At 36.6% G+C, this 26,975-nt stretch overlaps 1 protein-coding gene across 1 annotated transcript in view; it reads left to right on the forward strand.

The window, feature by feature from the left end:
- ZDHHC17 (zinc finger DHHC-type palmitoyltransferase 17) overlaps positions 1–19,324 on the forward strand; it is a 97,910-nt gene extending 78,586 nt beyond the window's left edge. The window contains exons 9-17 of the mRNA XM_068970157.1: positions 1,705–1,847; positions 3,209–3,309; positions 8,120–8,244; positions 9,537–9,599; positions 12,123–12,216; positions 13,287–13,370; positions 14,543–14,700; positions 15,675–15,769; positions 18,609–19,324. Of these exons, the coding sequence (XP_068826258.1) occupies positions 1,705–1,847; positions 3,209–3,309; positions 8,120–8,244; positions 9,537–9,599; positions 12,123–12,216; positions 13,287–13,370; positions 14,543–14,700; positions 15,675–15,769; positions 18,609–18,747 (1,002 nt within the window). The 3' untranslated portion in view covers positions 18,748–19,324. The remainder of the gene's footprint in view (positions 1–1,704; positions 1,848–3,208; positions 3,310–8,119; positions 8,245–9,536; positions 9,600–12,122; positions 12,217–13,286; positions 13,371–14,542; positions 14,701–15,674; positions 15,770–18,608) is intronic.
- The last annotated feature ends 7,651 nt before the right edge of the window (positions 19,325–26,975 follow it).

Consider the following 26,975-nt stretch of genomic DNA (forward strand, 5'->3'; position numbering starts at 1 on the left):
GTTTTTAACCAAGTGAAATGAGCCAGTGTTCACACAAAAAATGATATGTCAATGTTTCTGATGGCTTTATTTACAATCAGAAACTGGGAACAAGCCTAGTCTCTCAGCTGGGAAGTGGAAAAAGGAACTTACTACTGACACACGAAACAAATGGATGAATGTCAGATGCGTTACCTAAGTGAAAGAAACCAGATTTAAAAGACTGCATTGAGTGTGACCCCTTTCATGTGACATGCATGCGAAGGAAAAAGTCAAAGGACAGATAGCAGACTCGTGTTTGCCAGGGCTGTGCCTCGTGGCACAGGGTGTTTGCGGGCTTGATGGGGCTGTGCTGTGTCTTGATATTCATGCTTGTTACACAACTGTGTATATTCATCAAAACTCAGAGGTATACACAAAAAAGGGTGAATTTCACTGTATATAAATTGTGTCTTAATTTTTAATAAGGACCAAAATGTGCCCATTGCTGGGGGGAAACAAATGTCTTGACTAAAAACAAGCCAGATTAAAGATAATTTTAGAAAATACCTTTTCAAATGCCACATGTTCACCTTCTCTCCCACCAATATCTACCCTTACTCATATACTCTTCTCAATTACACGTTCTCTAATGTCTTGATACAAAATTCACACATAATAGAGATAAAAAAAGAAATTGGAATGATGATATTTCACAACAGCATAAAATTAAACTCTGAAGTTGATGTGTTTAATTATTAGTCTAAGTTAAAATTACACAATTAGTTCAGTATATGAATTACAGTGACTGAATTGGGGAAAACAGTCATTTATATGAAAGAAGTGTTTATTTCATTAGAAGCCAATGGTATGAAAGGGTTGCCAAAAAAGGTCTGATGTAATCTTGGCCTTCAAAAAGGTAAATATTCAATGAGGAGAGTAATGTTTACACTCTGAGCTTTGTTAGATCACAATTGGAATATCTTATATAATTTTGTCCTTTAACATAACTCAAGACTTAATAGCTGCCTATAAATCTGTGAAGGGTTGTTACGTAGAAGAGGCAATAGACTGTGTGTTGCTCCAAAGATACGGTTGTAATAGCTGTTAGAAGGAAGCAGGCAGGTTTTGTACTTAGCAGTATTTCTAACAGTTAGACCAGTACAAAAATGAAATGGTACTACAGCTGAAGTTTTAAGCACTGTACTTTGACACATGTTCAGAGGCACATCATCTCTATTCTGTGATCTCTGGGACTCTGAATAAAATTGATTTTATTCTCTTACTTTGGTATTATAATATACTATTTACATGTATCATTCAAAATATCCTCTCCAGGTTACATACACAGTTCTCCTTCTCTGATGCAGCTGTTAGGGCTTCAGTCATTCTGTCGCCTTTGTCTCCTTCGATGTCAATGCACTTGTTAAAATCGGCTATTATTTCCATGAACGGTTTTTAGCCCATCCATATGTTAGCAGGTGGTACCTGCTGTCTTCTGTATCTGACTGTCTAAACCCACTCTTATAGCTCATGTTCTCATTTTCCACAACTTTAACCAAGTACTTTTAAATTGCTTATTTAATACCTCTTCCTAGAAAACAGACTAGCACCTTGAATACTTTCTGCACATAGTAGGTATATTTGATAATTTCACCTCCGTTGTGTGTTTTCACAAAGGTAACAGTGATTCACATTGAGGTTACTTGAAACATGAAAACTTTTTTTTTTTTTTTCCCTGTCCAGGAATTTCGGCAGAAAGTAATGCTGGGAACTCCTTTCCTAGTTATTTGGCTGGTTGGGTTTATAGCAGACCTAAATATTGATTCTTGGCTCATTAAAGGGCTAATGTATGGTGGTGTTTGGGCTACAGTACAGTTTCTTTCAAAGTAAGTGTGTTGTTTTTAACTGTATTTTTAACCAGACAGGTAAAAGTCATAATTTGCACCTGGCTATGTAAAATTAATGTATATTTAGAACACTGCCTTTATGTAACATGTTTGATCTTAATGTAATGTGGAAGAATTTTTGGCAAATTTATATCTGACATCTTTAACGTTTTTAACATCGTTGTGAAAAATGACTGTAAAGGTACTTTTAGTGACTAAGTCTAACATTTTTAAGGCTAAAATACAGTTTTAAAACTTTTCAATAGACATGAACGTGAGTTTGTTGAACTCTGAATGTAATATATTGCTTATTTCTGGATAAGTATAATGCCTGAGCTTACCTTTCCATAGAAATTAAGTTTTCTCTGGTCATAGGCAGTATGCAAGAAAGAAGTTTAGTTTTAGCTCAAGGGAACATCTAAGCATTTGAAGAGTCTAAGCATATGAAGTGGGCTCGGTTGTTTTTTAAGATTTTCTCCTTTGTTCTCTAAACATTGTGTTTGTTCTGTTTGCTTCTTATCCTTAGTTCCTATTGCCCTAAAGTTTGTCCCAGCAAACTAGAAGTTATTTATGGTCCAGAATTTCCCACCTAATTTCCATTCCTTTAGTACTTTGTTTTCACCAGAATTTCACAAGAGAGTTCTGAAAATAATTCACAGAGATGAGAGTGAATGGTAGGGCGCCAGTGTGGTAACTCTCAGGAGGAAACCTAATCTTATTTTAGTGTTTACTTTCACCAAGAGGTGTGAGTAAGAATTCACCAATTCTGCCTTCTTAGCATACATGGATGGTTGCTAAGCATACATAGAGAGTCCTGCTTAGTGTTTAATAAAATTGATCAGTGTTTATTTTTTCCTGAATTCTAAATGCCGTAAATAATGACCTTTAATCCCTCCAAACTAGCTGGTTCATTCTCTTTGAAAAGATGTACTGAAAGCTTAGTGGGAATGTGTAGGTAAGGAGAAATAATGATGCAGTGAAAAACTTGGGGATTGCTTTGCTTCATTTGTTAAAATTATAACATGCCTTTGGTGAGTAGTAAGCTGGATGACAGAGTTACTATATATGCTAAAGTGGGTTTTTTATTTAAAAGAATAGGAATACAATGAAATTCTAAAGTTGGAACGTATATAGAATGTAATTCTAATTCTTGATGAATTAGCTTCAGACTTGAGTCATTCAGCTGTGCATTCATGTGTTACTGATTACTGTGGAAAACAGCCTTCATATTTAAGCATCCTGAATTTCTGGGTTTTGTTAAAAAGTTTACTATGCGGAATAGATGTAATTTTCATTTAAATAAATAGTCATTTTTACAATGAAATATAGAGTTCACATTTTATAAAACTTGTGTCTTACAGATCCTTTTTTGATCATTCAATGCATAGTGCATTGCCCCTTGGAATATATTTGGCAACCAAATTTTGGATGTATGTGACATGGTTCTTCTGGTTTTGGAATGATATCCTTTGGTTATAAAGGTCTTATCTAAAACAATTTTTGTTTGATTAAACAAATGTTTAATAATTTGACGTAGCTGAGCTACTCACTATATACTAGAATAAGACAGTTTTATTAGAAAAGTATGAACCGATGTACTTTAAATGTCTCATATTTAAGAAATTGCTTTTCAAAGCTGCTCTTAATAACGTCAGTAGTGATGAAATATCAATAATAGTGACCATTAATTGAGCTTTTAAAGGGCATTTTCCTAAACACTTTGTGTTCCATTTGCTACACATCCTATTACATTTATATTGTTGTCTCCATTTTACAGATGAGAAAACTTAGGTTTAAATAGGTAAATCTGTTATTTTTTCCCAAGATCACGCAGCTAGTCTCTGATAAAGTAGAGCAGAAGCACATGTCTGTCTGATTCTCTAACACATGCTGCCCCTTTGGACTGAGCTGCGATTTTCATGTTTCAGTGCCGTTTTCTCTGCATCTTTTCTTACTGTCACACTTATTACTGTGCTGCTGTGATAGGTAACAGTTAATTCTCTCTTTTGCTTATGAAAAGCCTTTAGTGGTGTATCTTCAGATGTTTGCTAAGTTCAGCAAATTATTTCGATGTACTGTTTTTTTTTTTTTCGATGTACTTTTTAAAAGTAGTATAATTTGACATTGTAAATTTGTGCATGTGTGTACATCTAAGAAATAAGGACAATGTCAGCTTTTGATGTTTTAATAGAAAAAATCAGTAAGGCAGTATGTTTTATTATAATAAAGGTATATGTTTGATGTCTTAAATCATTCTTCAAAACATTACTCTCAATATAAAAAGTATATGATGTTTTAAATGGTATGCAGTATTCAGTGACTTAACTGTTCTGAACAATATTAATTATTACTGATACCTGATTTCGCTTCACAGTCTTGCATATTATAATATTGCATTCTTTTTGTTAAGTTGTCCTGTGTATTACTAGACAAAAACAGAATATGCTTATTTCTTTGTGAAACTGAGCCGCAGAATTATAACTGTGCTTCTGATTCTTAATTATCACAGCATTATAGGATTACTTTTTAAAATACTTTCTTAGCATAGTGTCTATTGCAATTTTTTCACTTGCAGTTTTCACCAGCTCATTCTGGGCCTGTATTATACTTTGATATAAAAATTGTTCTTCAGAGATTTATTAAGCATTAGAATTATCTTATTGGATTATTTAATGAGTAAAACGTAACTGCTCATTTTCAGTACTTCATCTATTTTAAATTTATAAAAAGCACTGACCTCTGAAGTGACTAGTATTCCAGACATATTTTCTAACTTGGCTTCCTAAATCGGACAGTAAGTTTAATGTTCAAAAAAAAAAAAAAATCCAGTCCACATCTCAAAATATTTTAGACTGTTGCTGTACTGTTAATCTGTTTGCATTTAAGTAGAGAAAAGCAGAATAAAAATAGTAAATTACAAATAGTGAAAACTTTATGCCAGAGAGTTTTATATAGTCCATATATCAACTTTTGCTTAGGAACTTCAGATGGCACTTAAGCACTATACTTGGAGACCATTTTAAACAGCAAAATCACCAACAAAAAGCACACAAATGCTAAACAAGAAGGCAAAGTATTGCCTTGTTTAGCTCAACTGGAAATGTGTGCATAAGGCAACTCATGTTTATTGTTAATTTGCACATATTTATAAATGACTGCAGAAGCATTCTAAATATTGGTTTTGGGGTTACAAATAAATTTTAGTTAGTAGACATGAGGGTCAACTGTATATAAGTTATTTTAATTTCTCATATGTTACTCAGCTTCAGTGTTTTTGTGGTGATAATGAGTCTTATATTGATATAAACCATTTGTTATAATAAATAAATTCTGCTATTTGATGTATAGTTCTTCAGATATGTTACTTGGTTCTCAGAACAGTTCTTTGAGATTAAAAAAAACAACATACAAATCATAATTTCTAACTGATTGAAAAATTGAGGTTGATAGAAGTTGTATGCCTTGCTCAAAGTTACATAGCCAGGTAATTATTGAGAGTCTGGTATAGAGCCCAGTTCTTTGATCTGATACAGCATATCTTCAAATGCCCTATATTATACACTGACCATAATTTTTACAAGGAAATAATAAGAGATCAGATCAAAGGTTTATTTACAAAGAAGTTTATCATTGTACCATTTATAGAGAAAAAATGGAAATAGCTTGAATAGGAGGATAGATTTATCAGTTATCCGACATGTGGTAGACAATAAAATATCCGTTAAAATGCTTTTCTAAGACTTAGTGATGTGGTGTCATACTTATAACAGAAAACACTAAATTGTATTTACAGAGAGATTCTGATTTTAGAATGTGTGAATGATAAGAGCTGGAAGTGAGCACATGCAATTTTAGCTGTGGTTATTTCTGGTAGCGATTTGCTTGCACTTTTATTTGAAAATTTTGTTCATACTTCTGTAATTATCATACAGCTCTAAAATTCACTGTCGTAAGTGATGTAGTCTACTGTTTATTGTGTTGACAATAGGTTGAAATAGGTTGTTAGGAATTCTGTATCTAAAACTAAATTATTTTTCAATCAGGTCTTTAGCTTCTTAAATCAGAGGTGGATGTGATCATTGTTCCCATAATAGTCAATGACTCAGAATATTCTGTAGAGTACTTTGGAGAGGCAGGATAGCATATGTAGTAAGAGCCTCGGTTTTATTACCAGCTTCATCTCAAATCCATTCTTTAATCTTAGACTGCTTGCTTAGCCTCTGCCTTGGTTTTGTCATGGGGATGGCAGCAAGCTTTATCATTGGGTTTTTGTGCAGCCTAAATGGCGTGTGGCTTCCCAGGTGAGTCAGGAGACGTGGGCTTAATCCCTGTGTCAGGAAGTTCCCCTGGAGAAGGAAATGGGAGCCCACTGGGAAGTCCCATGGACAGAGGAGCCTGGCAGGCTTTAGTTCATGGGGTTGTGAAGAGTCAGACACGACTGAGCAGCTGAACAAGAACCTGATGGATATATTTATTACATATGTTAGCACTTTTTGAAACTGTTATAATAAAGATTTTGCACTGAAAAATGCCACCATTCAGCATTCGTGGCACATAACATTTACCCAGCTTTATTCTTAAGCTTTATTTATTTTTTATTTTATTTTGGCTGTGGAAAGAGCTGGAAATTTGGCTTTCTGTGTATTCTGTGCTGGCTGTTCCCGTGGATTTTGGAGAATGAGGATGGTGAAAGGTGGAAGTAAACAGGGGATTGGAGCAAGAAAATCACTTTTATATGTGGCAGCTAATATCAACTACTCTTTTTTCTTCTTCCTTTTTGTTCCTCCTGTATTTTAAGTGGTTGGGTAGTGTTTTGGTATTTACCAAACAGACTGGTTTGTTTCATTCACGAAACTGTTCTTTCTTAATCTGTGCTTCCATGAGAAATGTAAGGAGTGTGTATACATAATAATGTCTAAAAATCTTACAGAATATTTATATGATACTCTTTTTTAACAGGAGGAAAGCATACACTTTCTTTTTGGTTGTATCCTCCAGTCTGTGGGATCTTAGTTTCCCCACCAGGGACTGAACCCAGGCCTTTGGCAAAGAGAGTTTGGAGTCCTAACTCCTGGACTACCAGGGAATTCCTAGCATATACGTTTTACTGAATCTTTTCTTTTTTTTTTATCATGTACTTAGTGAAAGTGAAAGTCACTCAGTCGTGTCCGACTCTTGCGACACCATGGACTGTAGCCCGCCAGGTTCCTCTGTCCATGGGATTCTCCAGGCCAGAATACTGGAGTGGGTTGCCATTTCCTTCTCCATGTACTTAGGGGCCTTCATAAATAATGAAGACCTAACAAATGAACAGAGTAGGAATCTTAATGCCTTTTAGACCAATAATACATTTGTGAAGAATAACAAGAGAAAGATTTGGGCTGAGGCAGTCAGTTGGTGGGGGTGTGGCCCGCAGATGTGTGGGAGGACAGATGGACGTGAACGGTTAGTGCGGTCAGTGTGTGAACAGAGATCCCTGTTATCAGCGTCCATCCCAGACTTCTGTGAGGGGCCTTTCCTTTCTTCCTTGGTACAGGGACGGCACCATTCTCACGGGCAATTTCGTGGACAGCTTTTGTCTTGGAAATCTTGGAAATGGAGTGTTTTGTGCCTCAAAAATGTGTTGCTGTAGCAACATTGCTTTATTTTTCCCAGTGTTATTGAAAATAGTCTTTGATTCTTCACTTAACATTTATAAGTGCCTGGTACATTTATTATGTTTTTATTAGGAAGGAAAATGTAACCAAAGAAAGTATTTCTGTTTTAAGCAAGTTTATAAATACTTTTTCTAAAATTAAAGTCAACTTGAATGTGGGCAAAAATGGCAATGAAGAGAATGTAAAAACAATCTTTTAAATATATGGGTATGATATCTAAGTGTGTGGTAGATTTTAATGAATATAGATAAAGTAATATGCTGATTACTTTGGACATGAGAAGTCCCTCATTTTTGTCAAAAGAAGTAATGGTCGTTTAAAAATAATGTCTTCACTGACTTTAAAAAAGTGTCAGATAAACTTACCCTGCATGATTTAAAATTTGTAACCAATTGACATTTTTGTTTTCTGCGTTTACTTACGAGCACAGTGGAAAATGTATTTGTGTGATGTGATAGACTAGCATGTACAGATGGAATTCATTCTGATGTGATAAACCATCTTGTACTTTTTTCTAGGTTCCTTTGTATGTGTGATAAAATCTTACAGATTATAAATTTACCTATAGTAATAACTAGTTTTCATTGCTTCTTTAGATTCCTTAACTTTAGGCACATCTCAATTTTCTATTTATCCATCTTCCATTCCTTGCCAACAGTATTGCACTTTTCTACAATTTTGGAAAATCTTGGAAATCAGATCCAGGGATTATTAAAGCCACAGAAGAACAAAAGAAAAAGGTAGCAAGATACAATCTAACTAGTTACATGCGTTTTATTGCCAGATTATCAGTATTTTTAGCAGATACGAGAGTAAAGAAACTGGGAATTTCAAACCAATCTGAGATTATGTACATAGTTGGTGCTCTTGAGATGCCTGTCCTTAGACTTCTGTGCCATGTTAAAATGGCATTTTAATATTTCGTGTTTCTCTCCTTTCTAAGGGTTATGATTGTTTTGAGGGACTAATACAGTATTTTAAACATCTCTGTAAAGCTTCAGCAAATAAATTCGCATTCGTTAAATAAATGTTTGTTAAAAGACCATGTAAACTAGATGGCCAGAAAACTGGTTGATAGTATAGATAAATTGTTCTAATAGCTAACATATTTGTATATGTGATCCAGGGTACCCCTCATCTATGTCTCAGGTACTTAAGAAGCCGAATTTATAATCCAAAGAGGTCATGTTAAGTGGAGAAATAGACCAGAGGCAGTTAAATTATTTTAAGAGTCGTTTGACCCAGTCCCTGAGAACAGAGCAAATCCTGATGCGTCTTTCTATCCGCAGTCGACTAAAGCACGGGCAGGCTCTTGCAGTCTGCCCCTCTCTGTGCTGCACGAAGCACGCTGCGCTTACGCGCCGGTATTCTTCGGACATTTACTGCCAGTTGATTTGCCAGGTTTTCTTAAGGCATAATCTAGCTCTGAAGAGTCAACTCTCTTTTGGATTCAGGTTTACATTTATCCCTTAATCATCAAAACCCATGCAGACTAGTTCTTACATATTAGTTTTATTCCCATAACTTAAGTTTAGGGTTGCTTTATTCATATATCCAAGAAATAAAATTTCTGTATTCAAATTATAGTAAAATAACAGAAGTAAGTGAAGAAATTTATTATTTTCAGCTGAAAACCTTGGTTAATTAAAAATAAATGTGTGTTTCTTGACATTCATATAAATATTGAGTATAGTTGGTTTTCAGAGTTTTCGTTTCAGGTGTACAGCACAGTGATTCAGTTGTGTGTAACTGAATCACTGAGTTTTATATATGTAATCTGAGAAATAATATATTTATTATTATATAATAATATAAAATATAATTATAATAACATAAAATAATACATTCTTTCTCAGATTCTTTTCCCTTATAGTTTATTACAAAATACTGAGTAGAGTTCCCTGTGCCATGCAGTAGGTCCTTGTTGGTTATCTATATTTAGTAGTGTGTATTGATACTCATTTTGATGGAACAATAGCTGATTAATATTGTTCTGTTTTGAATGAAGTTTGTTTTTTTTTTTAATTCACAGACAATAGTTGAACTTGCAGAGACAGGAAGTCTGGACCTCAGTATATTCTGCAGTACCTGTTTGGTAGTATTTTTTTCTTTACTCTTCCCTCTCTCCTTTCCCCTCAGCAGTGGCATAGCATAGAGAGTTTGGGAAACCAGGACAGTGTCTTTCACTGAGCGCATTTCATGATCCCCCAACCAGAAGGCTTTTAGATCATGGGACAGGAGGACAGATGGTGAAAAGATATCTTCTTCCCAGTGTTCTTGTCCCCCGGATGTTATACAGTAACTGCATTTCCGGTTCACTGTTGCCATTCATTTGTAGTCATTCTTTTTTTCTCAGAATGTAATTCAACAAAAAACTAATAAAGTATTTAAAATCAAAAGTTTACTGATTCCCTAATATGCTGTTATCCTAGTTTCTTATGTTTAAAGGCCATGATGGGAAATAGGTAATCTTTAAGACAACATCAGAGCAGTTATCCATCTGTGTTAGAGTGTTTATGCAAATTAGAGCACTCTTTTATCATTGACAGTAAAAGTTCTCATATTCAGCCAGGTCGTAGATAATAATACGGTTTTGTGTTTTAGTGATTTTCTGCTTGATTTTTGTAATTAGTTCTTGTGGAAAATGTATGGACTGCCACAGTGTTTCTGTGGCGTACAGTGTTCCTGTGTAAACCGTGTTTCTCTGTACGGAAATGGAAATATCCCCAAATCATTGCTTGAAACTATATGTTCTTTTATACCTTTAAGTTATACACTGCAAGTGAACTAACATCTTAACAATAATAATGAAATAATCGACTTAGCTGAGGATTCTGGAATGAGTTTTTGAAACTAAGCTCTAGTTCTAAAGATTCTTTTAAGTTTGGCTTAACATTCTTTGACAAACAGTTACGATTTTGGATTTTCACTATATATACTGCTTTATTTTGGGTAACAACTTTAGAGTACTGATTCTTTTGTATTTTAAAGCATGCTTTAAAAAGATTTTTGTTTCTGTGCTTTACAATGGGTAATTTGCAGAATTGTATTCTTAATGTTTAGAACATTTTTATATTCTACTATTCTATGAACATATTATTCTGTTCCACAAAGTCAAGTATACATTGCTGATGTTTCTGCCATATGGCAAACAGATTCTTTTATATAGAGTTGCTCATTATTAAGTAAATATCTGATGGCAAGAATAAGACTACCTTTGTCATTATAGCATAAATGTTTTCATTATGTATTATGTTATGGTAAGCTGTAGTTCTGGATAGATAATTTGGTATTGTAAAATCAAGAGCATGTTGTATTATAAAATGATTCAAATTGACAGAGGTATTTGTAACTATATGTATTTCCTTCACTTTGACAAATAGGTAAGAAGACATATGTAAATCAGAATTTCCTAAAAATGAATTGCTTGTGTCAGCTTTTGTGCAGAATTCCTTCATAACTGTTGCTCAAAGAGGAGACTTAGCTGAGAGTTGCAAGTTAGGGTAGAAGTTGTTTGATATATCCTACTTCTTTCTGCTGATAGATTTAGTCTCACATCTGTGGTGAAGAATGACTTAGCCTTTTCTTGGGTCCACAGATTATTTTAGCCCATGTAAGATCCACATAATGCACCTATGCCTTTTTCTCAGTACCCTCAGAATCATGTATAACCTTATGTAAAGTTTTGGGGAAATGACAGTGCTTTTATTGAACCACCAATGAAGGGTATTTTGAAATTTGCTTCTAGCAAGTGTTATTACTCTGGCTCTTGTCATGTATCCAGCATTGGGACTAACAGCTCTTTGAAGATCACTAATGAGTTCTTATATTCACTTGACCGCTTTAGAGTAATGGAGAGAAAAGCATTTCACAAGATTTGAAACAGAAGGCGTCATGAAAATGAATTCTTTATTGCCTGTCGAGAGCTGTATAATGTATTTTTTGTTTTTTAGAACAAACAGGGACTGCCTAAACTTCACAAGCATGTTGTATTTTCTTAGATAATGGTCTTGCAGTTCAGCAGGGAAAAGTGCTGTACCTTAATCTGAGATCTGAGGAGGCTCTGAAAGATGCGTGCACTTACTGGGTGTTGTTTTTTTTTTTTTTGCTAGATATGTTAACGCTGGGAAGACATTAACGATTTGAATTTTAAAAGCTGCTTTTGTTAACTTCTAACGACCTTCCTATTACTAAGGAGCAGTTTCATTTTATTAAGCAGCAACCAGTATCATTCACTGTGATAGATTTTCATTAAGAACCCAAAAGAGTGATATTTGAGGAATTTAAGGGTTATGAATTAAATATAGTACCATTCACTGCAATAACAGATTGGTATTTGATTCTTATTTTTGTAAATTGATGGTTCTGCCCCACCTTAGGAGTTTTTATTTGTTTGTTGGTTTCTTTGACTGTCCACACGGCAAGTTTATATTTTAGTTGTAGCCTTCTTTTTCATCTTTGTTGTTGCAGTTGACATTTTATTAATCAAGAATGATTTTTGATTGGATCTATTCTTTTGGAAACCTTGTTTTTTTCATAACTGTATTTTGAGAAAATGTTCAGCTTTTCTGTCTTAGGTACAGTGCCTTTTGTAATCTTTTCACATGCCTGTTGACAGATACGGAAACCAGTAAGGTCCAAACACTGTGGTGTGTGCAACCGCTGTATAGCGAAATTCGACCATCATTGCCCATGGGTGGGTAACTGTGTAGGTAAGTTTTATTAGTAATTTCTAAGTATATTGTTCGTTTATATTGCTCCATGGGGTCAGTAAGAGTTGGACACGACTGAGCGACTTCACTTTCACTCTTCACTTTCATGCATTGGAGAAGGAAATGGCAACCCACTCCAGTGTTCTTGCCTGGAGAATCCCAGGGATGGGGGAGCCTGGTGGGCTGCTGTCTCTGGGGTCGCACAGAGTCGGACACGACTGAAGCGACTTAGCAGCAGCAGGTAACTAATGGAGTACAATGTTAAAGTAGATGTAGAAGCTTCATTCTTGCACCATGCAACACTCCTCGTTCCCCTAATTATTTCCTTGTTGGCGGTACATCACCTCAGTTGTGAGAGAGGGGAAAAGACATCATAAAATCATTGTCTAAGAAAGACTGATATAATTTCTCTATCAGTTCTCTCTGGTGCCTCCTCTTGTTTTCTCCATTGGACAGCAATGAAATCAGTCAAGAGGCAGGTTGTGTTGTCTTTTAGTTAAACTAGAAAAAGTAAGACAATTAAAAATTGCTACAAAATTGTTATGTACAGAGGCAGAGCAAAATGACGGATAAGAACTCTGCATACCTCAGTGTTGAGAATGGCCCAGTCTAAGGAAGTGGACTAAGGGGCCTGAGAGATGGCCATGGAGATTTTATGAGGGACAGCTGGGAGATGTTACAAAGATTGCATGACTCCTGGGGAGAAACCTTTAAAAAGTCGGATTATAAAGTTCATAAAAGTAAAGATAAAATAGGGTTTTTTAAACCTCAAAACGCACAGTGGAATCAAAGCTCAATATTGTGGTATTTTTGGTTCATTAAGACTTTCGACTTTAGAATGCATTTCACTGCAGTCACTACATCTTTGTGTGTAATTGTAAGCCTTCTTTTATTTAAAGACTTTCATTAGAACAGCTGTTTTCTTGACAGTCATTTTATAAATAACGTATGTGATTACTGTCCAATGTGTATCTCACTTTTCGTGGCATTTCCCCACCCCAGCCTCCTCTCTAGGTATGTGTCTGGTTGTGTTTTCTTAGCTGGAAAAATTGCTCTGTTTTGTTGTCTAGGTGCAGGCAACCATAGATACTTTATGGGCTACCTGTTCTTCTTGCTTTTTATGATCTGCTGGATGATTTATGGTTGTGTTTCTTGTGAGTACAATTAGCACCTTTTATCTTCTTAAAGCAAATGCTTGCAAACTTATGCTTCACCATGTTAACAAAAAATACGATAATGACAAATGTCTTTTAACTGAGGCAATTCACTACAATGAAAAAATAGATACAGAACTATCAAACATATTCAGTAGAGTATAAGCAACAGAATTATCAGTTAATTATCTTGTAATAGGTTTTGAAAAGCTGGGTAAAATACACCAAGATTTTTCACGTTGCATGCTCGCTCTACTTTAGTAGTTAGATTTTGTGATTATGCTAGTTGCTCTTTCTTATCAAACAGCTGGGAAAATAGAGTTGAAGTTCAGTTTTCACAGAACTTGAAATATTTTGAAGAGTAAGGTATAATTATTGTCTGTTGGAGAATATTTAAAAGGTTAAAAATAAGTTGTCGTTCACTGATCATATGGTTTAGTATTTTAGAAGAAATAATAGGCTTTTATTGCACTGAGAACATAATTTGGAAAGAATTTGAATGAAAATATTAGGTACTGTCCTTCGGGGCTCATTGGTGCTTAGCATGAAGACATGTTAGATGCTGACTTGAAAATAAGTCTTGGATGACGTCCTAGTCTTCCTCCTCCCAGTCTCCATTATTGTTAATACTGTAATGAAAAAGGAGGCTAGTTCCTCAAATAAAGATGAACAGAGAGAGAAAGTTTTGGTCGGAGACCCTTACCCTAATCTCTGGCAGTCCAGCACCCCTAAGAAAGAGCATGGTCCAGCAACAACATTGGTTCTTTCATGGCGGCGGCTCTCTGAGTAAACTTTGCTTTGGAAAAAGCTCTCCTCCCCAAGGTGACCTTGTATTATATGCCTTCCCTCCAAAGAAGTCTCACATGTATATATCATCTCATCTTTGTATAAAGGACATGTTTTTATGTATTTTATGTGTGCAGTACCAGTCAGATAAAAACTGTTGTTCCAGGACAGGTTGGTTTGTTTTGAAGGTTGGCTACTGCTTTCTGTTCTTTATGTTTTTTTCACTAGGGAATAAGGGAATTATTTATGAGTACAAAAATACTTGCATTGAAAGTCATCAGTTAAATTCTTAGGTCATGTTTTCTAAGTGGTACCTACTACAAAATCATCCACAAGGGGCTTGGATGATTATCAAGTAAATCTGAGTGCTTCTGCTCTGATTTTAGACTGGGGACTACACTGTGAGACCAGCTACACCAAGGATGGATTTTGGACATACATCACTCAAATTGCCACCTGTTCACCTTGGATGTTTTGGATGTTCCTGAACAGTGTTTTCCATTTCATGTGGGTGGCTGTGTTACTCATGTGTCAAATGTATCAGGTATGTGCAAATGAGTTTTCTTTAGTGTGCAGAGAACTCTTAAAAACTCACTCCTTGCTTGAAAGATAACAGTGTGTCCTCTTTATGACCACTCCTCCTTCCCAATAGCTAAGATTCTTCAAGAGCTAAAAGCGTGAGTTGGCTGTGCCTCTCTCCTCCCCCTGTCTCTCCGCCTTGCCTCCCTCTCCTTACATGAGGAGCTTTTGGCTTTCAGCACTACTCTTAACGGAGCTCATTGTTTCTGTCTTTGCTGATTTACATGCATCCAATTGGATATAACTGTGGGCTTAGATTAATGGTGCCATTAGTTTTATAAGTGTTTTAATAGTAATATTTTATTACCTGCAAATATCAGTATTTATTCAAGAGGGTTTTTTAACTTAATTTTTAAAGTTAATTTAATTGACTCTTTCTTAATTTAATTAAGAAAACTGATACATATGGATTTTCTCTGTGTGTGCCCTGTGTGCCCAATCATATCTGACTCTGCAACCCCATGGACTGTAGCCCACCAGGTTACTTCACCCATGGAATTTTCCAGGCAAGAGTACTGGAATGGGTAGCCATTTCCTTCTTCAGAGGATCTTCCTGACCAGGGTTCAGACCTGCATCTCTTGCGTCTTCTGCATTGGCAGGCGGATTCTTTACCACTGAACCACCTGGGAAGCCCTTTCCTTTTAATTAGGATTTTTTAAAAATCTCCTGCTTAAAGGGCCCGATGAAGTAGTAATATGTACATAATGTCCATCTCTCCACATACACAATGCTGAGTAACCTGTTTAAAAATTATTTCCCTGTTTAGCCACTTTTCATAGAGACAGATGATCTCTTGTACACTAGCTTGATGTTTCTTGATGGAAAACCAAAAACAGACTTCATCATTTTTTTCTCCATCCTAATCCTGAGAACTAATTTTAATTCATTTTATATTAAATATTCAGAGATTTAATGGTTTGCTTTCTTTTGCCTCTCAGATATCATGTTTAGGTATTACTACAAACGAAAGAATGAATGCCAGGAGATACAAGCACTTTAAAGTCACAACAACATCTATTGAAAGTCCATTCAAGTACGTACATTTTTGTGGATTTAATATTTTCTCTTGAAGTTCCTTCAAGAAGTTCCTTACTAACTAAACTAAGCAAATATCTAATGAGTACATCAGAGAGAAGTATTTTCTTTTAAAGTGGCAATAAGATATGAAATAGGGAATATTTCTTTTACTTAGCCATGTATAAAATAGCTTGTAAAACATAAATACCAAGATTTCACTTTTTCCTTTAATTATGATTCAAACTTTATTGACCTACTGATGTTTAGTATTTGTTCTTTAACGTTTCCATCACTTTATAAATTTTCATTCAAAAATGAATGGATGAAGAAAATTGAAATAAGATTTTTAAAAATACAATTGCTTGAAATTCATTCTTTGGGGAAATTTCTTAGAGTCTCAGGCAGCTACTTTTTGCTTCAGATTACTTATTATTTTTTAAGTATTTATTTGTTTGTTTGCCTGCACTGGATCTTAGTTGCAGTACTCAGGATCTTTAGTTGCACCATGTAAACTCTTAGTTGCAGCATGTGGGACCTAGTTCCCTGACCAGGGATCGAACCCAGGTCCCCTGCATTGGGAGTGTGTATTCTTAGCCACTGGACCACCAGGGAAGTCCCCGATTACTTATTTTATTTGCTGTTTGAATGACATAAAGATTTCCACACACCTAATTTTTCTTTTTACCTTTAATTGACATACAACATTATGTTGGTTTGAAGTGTACAGCATGATGGCTTGATGCTTGTATACATTGCAGAGTGATCACCATTAAAATCTAGGTAACCTCTGTCACCATGAATAGCTGGAAAATTTTTTCTTGTTGTGAAAACTTTCATGATCTGTTCCCATGGCAGTTTTCACACGTGCAGCGCGATGTAGCCTGCCGTCACCATGCTGCACGCTGCGTTCCCAGGACTCCCTTGTTTAGAACCGGGAGTTTGTATGTTCTGAGCCTCCTTCACCCGTTTGCCTGCCCCACTCCCAGTCTCTGGCCTCCCCAGTCTGTTCTCTGTCTCTGAGCTCCGGTTTGTTTATATTCAAAGTAAGTGCGATAGTGTCGTATTGGTCTGACTGACTCCACGTAGGGTGCCCTCACGGTCCATCCATGTTATTGCCAGTGGCTGGATTTCCTTTTTCTTTACAGTGGCTGGATTTTGTTTCATTGCGTGTGTGTGTGTGTCACATTTTTTAAAAAATCCATTCATCCATCGATGGATACTTAAGACTGTTACCATATCTTGACTGTTGTAAATAATGCTGCAGGGAACACATGGGTGCATACATCTTTTCAAGCTAGTGTTTTCAGTTTCTTTGGATAAATACCCAGAAGTGGAATTGCTGAATCATATGGTGGTCCTATTTTTAATTTTTGAGGAACCTCCATACTGTTTTCCGCAGTAGCTGCACCGATTTACGTTCCCACAAGCAGTGCACAGGGTTCTCTGTATCCTCCGCGACACTTGCTTGTCCTATCTTTTTGATAATAACCATTCTAACAAGTACGTGGCAGTGTGGTCTCATGGTGGTTTTGATTCGCATTTCCCTAACAATTAGTGTAATGTTGAATGTCTTCTCGTGTCTCTTGGCCGTCAGTCTATTCAGATTATCTGTTTTTACTTGAATTATTTGCTTTTTTTCTTTTGAGTTGTATGAGTTCTTTATGCAGTTTGGATATCAACCTGCAGATATATGATCTGAAGATATTTTCTCCCATTCAGTAGGTTGCCTTTTCATTTTGTTGATGGTTTCCTTTGCTGGGCAGAACCTTTTTGGTTTAATGTCGTCTCATTTATTTTTGCTTTTGTTACCTTTGCTGTTGGTGTCAGATTCAAAAATTCATCACCAAGACTAATGTCAGGGAGCTTACCATCTCTGTTTTCTGGTTTCAGTTCATAAATTCAAGTCTAACCCATTTGAGTTAATTTCTGTATATACTGTAAGATAGTGGTTCAGTTTAGTTCTTTTGCATATGACTGTTCAGTTTTGCCAACACCATTTATTGAGGAGATTGTACTATTCTTTTATTTATATATGTATATATTTGGAAATTTGCATTCAGTTTGGAGTTTAACAGTAGTTTCCTAATAATATGAAATATTTAAAACTTTGAGTTTTACTCAAACAAATTGTCTGCTGCCTTCGAGCTTTTCTGGTGCTGTTAATTGTTGCTTGCTTTTGGAAAGCACGCAGATCTTTAAAAGAAAAAGTAATAGAGTCAGTTGAACAGTTTTGAGAATTCTCCCACTGGCATAATAATTACATAAGGTGTGAAACTGACTGCTTTTCCAAAGGTATTCTTGAGGTTTCTAAAATTGCAGGAACTTCCCTTGACATTTCTTTTTTTAATTTGTTACTCTTAGGGTACACTGTCACATTTATGCTATTTATATTTATTTTTTGTTTTACTTTCTCAATTCTGGATATAGTTTGTCTCCTTGCCAAAGAGACACTGTCACATTTATGCTATTTATATTTATTTTTTCTTTTACTTTCTCAATTTTGGATATAGTTTGTTTCCTTGCTACCAGTCAAGGAAAGGTTTTATCAAAAATTTTATTTTGCATAGGAATGAGAGATGGATGTTTGAATAACTTTAAAATATAATAGTGTAACCCATGGTATAAGCACAAGAGAAAATCAGTGTTGTCAGACTCTGAAGAAACATGAATGCATAAATATCTTGTAGAGTTATAAGCAGATTCTTTCTGACAAAAAAATCTGAGTATTTAAGTTTGAAAACAATAACATAAAATTATGTTAAACTCATATTAAGTTACTGTACTAATAGACTGTTTTTTTCTTTTTCTGTTTTTTGTTTGTTTCTCTGTTCTGTTTTTTTGCGGGGGGTGCTTAGCCATGGATGTGTAAGGAATATTATAGACTTCTTTGAATTTCGATGCTGTGGCCTCTTTCGCCCTGTTATCGTGGACTGGACCAGGCAGTATACAATAGAATATGACCAAATATCAGGGTCTGGGTACCAGCTCGTGTAGCACCATCTTTATCCTTTGAAGCACATTGCTGAGTGGTGCCTGAAAACTGTGTCTGTCCGTGTCTCTCTCACACTCGAATCCACATCCTTTGAACAAATAGCATGCTATATGTAGGGCTAACAGTGAACTTTACAGTCTTTTTTTCAACATTTTTGTTAACAAAGGTAAACATGGACAGAACACACTGCCACTTCTGGGAAGAATAAAGATCTTAACAAGAATTTTAATGGTTCTTAATGTGGGAATTCACAACATATGCAGCTTTTTGGTTTTGTTCTCATAACATTTTTCACAAGGAAAGAATGAACTTACTCTGTTGACGGACATGGTTTACTGATGAGCAATGTTCGAGTCTAGCCAAAACTAAATTTATGGTATACAGCTAAAGTTTATAATGCAATCTACTATTAGTATTGCATTCAATTCCAAGAGAGTTGTCTTAAATTGATTCAGACTAGTATTACGTACGTGTTAGAATGTACATGTAAATACTGTGATGAAAATCATGTGGTTTTATTAGGGATCTACTGTAATGTGTCTTCAGAGGCACAGGAAAATAATGTTCACCAAAAAAATGTGCTAACAATATTTTATTGCTATCAGCTGTTGAAGTGCTGATATATTTCTAGTTCAGTGAAATAATTTGCTCCTAAGGTTTTATGGTCTGATAATAAAGCACTTGCATGAGTATAGTAAGTCATGTTATTTTGTCCAACTTAAAAGCCCTACTAAGTGCATGATGCACCTCATAGAATGTATACTAGCACACACTATCCAGTAAAGCGTAAATTAGAATTTAATTTGATGTGCAGATAGTCCAATTTTTAAGAGTTGAGCTTTTTTCAAGTTAATGCAAAATTCTCAGTGATAGAGATAAACGGATATACTGCAAAAATAAATTGTAGACAAAATAATGGGAGTCTAGCTAAAGATGGAGCATGATTTCTGTACATAATAGACATGTGAATACAAGAAAAGCTAATGGTATATTCTGGTTTTTTAAAAATGACCTATCAGAATTTTATCTCTAAGATTGTTTCAGTTTTCCCAGCATTGAATGTTTTGAAATTTGTTAATGCTGTCTGAAACAGTTTCAGATAGATTTTCTAATTGTTAAACATGATGCACTGATCAATTTTTGTTGCAGCATTTCCATACCCTCATGGTGAACTGTTAGTCACTGCTTCCACAAATGCTGTTTACAGAGTGAGACTTGGTGGAGTCCTTTTTAAGTGCTGTCGCAAACTGTGGTTCAGGCAACCTGTGGGAAGTGTGTGAGAGGGGATAGGCCAGCAGAGAGTGGGAAAAGGGTGGCCAGACTGACGATAGGCCCTAGACCAGTGTAAAGATTGTGTATCTGTATATAAATAAGTTATCAAATAGTTTTCTCCTTGTGTCTCTATGTGTTAGTGTATTTAAAGCTGCTCATTTCATTTTATCCAACCGAAAAGAAAAGGGAGACATCTAATGAGCTTCTAGTGGTGTTCGATGTTGCTGTTAATAGGCATTATACCCTGCAAGTTCACTGCATGTCTGATGCTTGGTAAAAGTAGTATTCTCTGTAAAATGCAGATTACAGCTATTAAAGCAATCTAGTGGTAAACCCGCCCCTTGCCTTAGTAAGAGGAGCAGCGAAACTGTATATAGTTGACGTTCAGTATTTCCAAGTACCATTTTTATATAGTAGTTTCTTTGACCATAAGTCATACATCAAAAAGATTACTTAGTGTATGTGAGTGTTTTAATATTAGAAAATTGGCATACGTGCTTTATTTTTGAAAAGGGAAGAGATGGGTGTGGGGTGGCAACAGCATCGTGCCATTTTGTCATAGAATGTACAAAATTGGTTATCTTTACAAATGTCTCTGCTAGTTTTGACTACTAATTGGGGGAAATTTTAGATAATTTTTAAATTCAAAGTTATTTATAAAAGGCTAGAATTTGTTTTAATTTTTTGTATTTTGAGCCACTTCACATGAAGACTCAGTTGCAATTTTTATCGAAACATTTTTTATTAACAGTCAAATACAGTGGTGGTTTTCTCAGAGTTTGAATGAGAGTGTTGTTACCATGTTCTTCCTTTATGGTACAATATTCTTTTAAGTGCGAAAGAAATGTCTTTCGGTTAAATAGAAAAAAAAAAACTGTAGATGTATACATGGAAAATATTAGCAATGTTAATGCTTTAGCACTAAACCATCTCATAGCACCAGTGAAATCTGTAGCTCAGAAATGGTCGGATGGTCAGGAGCCAACTATGCAGCAGTGTACCTTCTAATGATTTCATAGGTCTTACGTGTGGAACCAGTTTAACCCCATTCTAAAGTTGTGAATAAGGGTGACCCTTGGAGGAATAGTTCATATCAGCTTGATTGGATACTTTTAGCAAATAGGAACTTACTTCTCAGCTCTAAACATGAATTACTCCTTTGGAATCTTTTCCTTATTTCTGTTGTTCCCAGGAATTTATTTGAAATATTAATAGGCATAAAACAGCATCATTATTATACTTAAGCTATGAATATTTTTATTTTATATTCTTTATTTATAACTGTGCCAAGTATTATTTTGCTACTTAACGTGTTATTCTGTGGAAAGAAAAACCTGTAAAGTGTTTAATAAATTAGCTCTCCTTACATAAATTAAATCTGTCAGAATTTTGTAAAATATTAATCAGAATAAATATTGACTCTTAAGTGTGTGTGTGTGTTTGTTATTTTGCTCAGTTCACTTCAAAAGATTGATGAACTGCTGATACTGGTACCTGTGATATGAAAACATTATTCTGTATGTTTATATCTGGGTCAACTAGGAATCAAGTGGCAAAACTAGAAATTGGCAAAAGTAGAAGGAGGTAGTATTGATAAGACAAACATAAGTTTCATTCTGTGTATGTGTGTATATGTGCGTGTTTGTAATTAATTATTTTAAAATAAGAGAGTATATTTTTCTTTAAGAATTTTAGATTCCATAGAGTTAACTAGGATTTTCAGGAACTGTATGAATCCCCAAGATTTAAACGTAAGTGTGTCTAAAGACTCTAGTGAAATATTGGAAACCTATGAAACATTGCTCTCAGTTACTTGAGAAACTCTGCATGACAAGGAAAGCTTTATTTGGGAATTTACAAAGCAAAAATTACGGAGGAATCCTTTCTTGTTGATCACATGATTGTTTATAGTTTAATTGAGGACCGAGTGGTATTAAACAAATAGATTGGCCTAATACTCATTTCATAATTATTTTACTGTATTGAAAGTAATGCCTCCAGAGCTATTAGAACTCAAGTAACAATATTTTAAACAAGTACAAATACAAAAGGAAATTGTACAGTAAGCCCTCCCCTTTCACTCTGGTTAGGTCCTTTTCTCTCTATTATCTTCTTGAGTGGATCCCCTGGTCCTTCCCAGATTGGTAGCTTGCGCCTGTGATGTGAATGCTTGGTTCTAAGAGTTTATGGAGATAATTGGAAACAAGTACATACCAGGGCAAGAAATCTTAGCTTCAAGTCAGAAAGTAAACCTTAAATTTTATCAAATTTTTGGTATAAGAGTTTTAAATATCTTTATGTGGCTTTTAAAGTAGAAAAATCTGTAATTCCAAGTGGAAAATTCAAAATGTCCCTTGATCTAGGTCAGCTAAGTCACCAACTCAAGGAAATCATATGTGTCTCTTAGAAAAGTTTTTGCCTTTGAATTGAAGTATGAATGTTTTGCTTACCAGAATATCTCTGTCTTGAGATAACAGACTGGTATTGGGAAATACTTAAAAAAAAAATGGATATCTTTATTTTAATTGGAGGCTAATTGCTGTGCAGTATTGTGGTGGTTTCGCCACACATCGACATGAGTCGGCCACGGGTGCACACGTGTCCGCCGTCCTGAACCCGCCTCCCGCCCCCCGCCCCAGCCCGTCCCTCGGGGCTGTCCCAGAGCGCCAGCCCTGGGCGCCCTGCCTCGTGCACCGACTCGCACTGGCCATCTGCTTCACATGGTGGTATGCGTGTGCCAGTGGTGTTCCCTCAGAGCGGCCCGCCCTCGGCGTGGTGGAGGCTTTCTAATGCACGGCAGTGTCTCTAGTACCAAGTAAGAAAGGGGCTGTTCCCATCCAAAGCATTAGGAAGCCTCATTGCTACGAATGCTGTTTCTTGGATCTGTAGTTTTACAGTTTTCATCAAGTTTGGAAAATTTTCAGTCATCGTTTCAAATATTTTCCTTCCCCCCGCTTTCAGCAGACTGCAGTTACACCATATTGGGCCATTTGAGATTGTCCTAGGGTGCAGTGATGACTCATTTATTAAAGTTCTCTGACGTTCACTTAAGTTCTTTTCTGCACTGTCTAGTCCGTCATCAGGGCTATCCAGTGTGTTTTTTTATCTGCTCCATTATAGTTTTCACCTACAGTGCTTTTATTTGAACCATTTTTACATCATCTGTATTACTACTTAATGCTTTCAAAATAGAATACTGTTACAGTTAGCTGTTTTAATATTGTTATCTGCTAATTATCACAGTGTATATCAGGTCTCAGTTGGTTCTGATAGATTTTATTTTTCATCATTATGGACTATTTTCCTGCTTCTTTGCATGCTTGGTAAATTTAACATTATTATTATTTTGGAACTTTTATGTTGGAGTATAGCCAGTTAACAGTGTTGTGATGGTCAGGTAGATATACAGGTATCCATTCTCCCTGAAACTTCCCCCTCATCCAGCCTGTCACATAACACTGAGCAGAGTTCTCTCTGCTATACTGTACAGTAGGACCTCCTTGCTGGTCATCCACTTTAAATATAGCAGTGTGTACATGGTGATCCCGAACTCCCTAACTCTCCCTTCCTCCCACCCCCAGCAACTATAAGTTCCTTCTCTAAATCTATGAGTCTGTTTCTGTTTTGTAAATTTGAATCATTTCTTTTTAGATTCTGCATATAAAGCATGTCATATGATATTTTTCCTTCTCTGTCTGACTTACTCCACTCACTATGACAGCCTCTAGGTCCATCCATGTTGCTGCAAATGCCTGCTAATTTTTGACTGGATGCCAGACACTAGAAACTGAGTACTGGGTATTTTTATTCCTGTAGGAATTCCAGAGCGTTGCTCTGGGATGCAGTTATTTGGAAACGTTAATCCTTTCAGGTTTTGCCGATGAGCAGGGTTGGTTAAGGCAGGACCAGAGCAGTGTTCCGTTTAGGGTTAATCGTTCCCCATTTCTGAAGCAAGACCTGTGTGTTCCATAGAGTTCCATGAGTCACGCTTCCCGATCTCACGGGTGAGAGCAGGCACTACCCCCAGCTCTGTATGAGCACCAGACGCTGTTCTGTCTAAATCTTTCAGATGGTTTTTCCATGCTCTTGAGTAGTTACCTCACACACATGTTCAGTCCAGAACGCAGCTGAAGACTTCACGTCGGGGGCCAGGCGGGACTTCACGAACTCCTGGGCTTCTTTGCTCTGTGCAGCTCTCTCCAGTCCCTCCCTCTCTAGCCGCCTTGCTTCCTCTGCACCCTCAGCTCTGTCTCCTCAGCTTGGGGTGCCCTTCAGCTCCCTCATTCTTCCCCCTCCTTGCACTATAGCCCAGAAGCTCTCAAAAGAGTAATAAGCTTGCTAATCTCAAGGCTGACCTCATTTTCCCCATCACTATCCTTTGTTGCCTATTGTCAGTTCTCAAAATCATATTTTGTTCATGTAATTTGTCTTTATTTTTGATTGTTTGAGGTGAGGTGAATCTGGTTTCTGTCAATCTCAACTTGACCATAAGTCTGAGCTAATGTATTTTTAAATTTTTTTTTAAAATTTCCTAATATGGAAAGTAATGACAGATTTAACTGTCATAAACAAAAGCTCTTTGCAGGGGGGTGGGAGTGGGGGGCTCAGTAACTGAAGAATGTAAAGAGGTCCTGGGGTCAGAAAGTTTGAGAACCAGTGGTCCAAACCATCATTTCCCAGTATTGTTCCTTGAGATGTTAGTGGTTCCATGAAAAGTTAATTCCATACAAGGCTTTCTTCAAGTTAAAACAAACTTCTCACCTCAAGATCTCAAGACTTCAATATGCCGATGTGCACTGTGAATCTAAAGGAACATAGGTATAGACAGAGATGGCTGCAACGCTCCCTAAACTTGATTGATGATGAAAACTTTTTCTGGATCGCACTCGGGTCTCATGCATTGCAGGCAGATTCTTTACCATCTGGGCCATCAGGGAAGCCCTTCAGAACTGGAGTTGTCAGCAGATGTACCAGACCTCCACAGGGCCCTGAGAATATCTCAGGTGGGCCAGTTTTAAAACAGAAATATTGATGTTTACCATGCAACACTTCAGTATCACATTTGGATTAACTTGGGACTACCCTACTGCTCTGCTTCCAAATGATGAAAGTGATGCCTCTCAGAACAGAGCCTGCTCAAAGCCAGACTGCTGTTTCTACTCCTGGAACGACTGGAACCTTTATAGTTGGAGTAGCTGTTTTGCCATGGCTCCCAATTTTAGAATAAATTTAATTCTGAACGGGGAGGGGGGGTGGTCTAAACTTTAAATTTCAAATTATCAGGTGCCTGACAACTTCGTGTATTTTCCTCTTGAATATCTGTTAGCATCTGCAGTAGTTTGGGAAACAGTAGGATGGGGAATGTTGGCTCTGTGGTAAGTTAAATTCCGATTATCTATAGCACTGAAAAGTTTAGTGGCTTAAAAAGGCATTTTTGTTCACAGATCTGCAATTTAGTCAGAACTCAACAGGAATAACTCACTTTGCACCAGTTGGTATCCACAGGGATGGTTCAAAAAACTGGGCACTGGAACAGTCTGCAAGCTGTTGGTGATACTGTCTGACGAGGGAGATCTTAGCTGAGGTTATGGCTGTAACACCTACACTTGGCCTCCCCGCCAAGAGTAAGCATCTCAAGAGAAAAAGGCAGGTAGCTGTGTTGTCTTTTCTAGCCTAGTCTGGTCCATTATATATACTGTTAAAAACGAGACACTAAAGTTGGGTAATTAGACTGCCATCTTTTGATGGAGCTGTCAAAAGAATTTGTACACATTTGAAACTGCCACAGAATGATTTCAATTTATTACCTAAGTCTTCTTCATAACCCTATGTCCTTGTTTTAATTTTTACTTCTTCTTACTTCGTTGTGGCTGTGCCGGGTCTTCGTTGCTGTGCAGACTTTCTCTAATTGCGGCAGGCAGGGACTACTTGTTGCGCAGCACAGGCTCTAGACAAGCAGGCTTCAGTGGTTGCAACACGCAGGCTTTAGAGCGCAGGCTCAGCAGTTGTGGTGCACGCGCCTCGTCCTGAGGCATGTGGGATTTCCCCACAGGGCTCAAACCCATGTTCCCTACGCTGGCAGGCAGGTTCTTAACCACTGGACCACCAGGGAAACCCGTTCCTTAATGTTGATTAACTTCCCCAGCCTGCTGCCCCCTTTCTCACCGTGAAACCTAACTTACGGAACATGCAGTGTTCAAGGCTGTGATGTAAACAATCATGAGTTGTTTTCACCTGGTACACCCTCAACTAGCCTTTTCCCGCCAAGTTTCTGACTTTTTTCCTTTTCTTGAGGTTATGTAAGATTAAGATATATTCACACACTAGGCTGGTTCAATTTTATAATTACATATTACTGAACAATTTCACACCCTGCTCCTGAAAAATAAAGGGTTGATTGAGTCTTTGATAATGAACTAAAAGTTTCTGGAGAAATTAATGAAAATATACCACATATAGTCTAATATTCATTTTCTCCCTGAGCCAGCTGAATGTGCCAGGACAATGTAACATTCTTTGCCGATTTTGCAGAACTGAAATTTGCAAGATATTCGCCCATTTCCTGGATTAGTAATTCACCATCTATCAGATGAGAGTGGGGAGTCTTAAAGTCACACTAAGCCTCAGATTCTGTAGTTGTCTATAGGTAGCTGTTTGTAATGACCTAGATAAACCCAAGGAATTTCTAAGTGTTTTGATAACAGTGTGCCCACCCTGGGTCGGTGTGCCTTTCTGAGAAGCTTGTTCAGAAGGCTTCTATGGCCTCACTCCTAGAGGTCCTGCTTCTGTGCGGCCTAGGAACCTGCCTTCCAGTACTCTCAGGGGACTGGTGCAGGTTGTCTGGGAGCCACGTTTTAGGAGACTGCATCCAACAACAGAAGTGCGCCCACTGAGCTTGAGAGGGGCGGGCAGGCAGGCGGTTTGCACTGCTAAATGCCAGCTCTGAGGCGCTGGCATG

Source organism: Capricornis sumatraensis, chromosome 4 (assembly GCF_032405125.1).
Source record: "Capricornis sumatraensis isolate serow.1 chromosome 4, serow.2, whole genome shotgun sequence".
Lineage (NCBI taxonomy): Eukaryota > Metazoa > Chordata > Mammalia > Artiodactyla > Bovidae > Capricornis > Capricornis sumatraensis.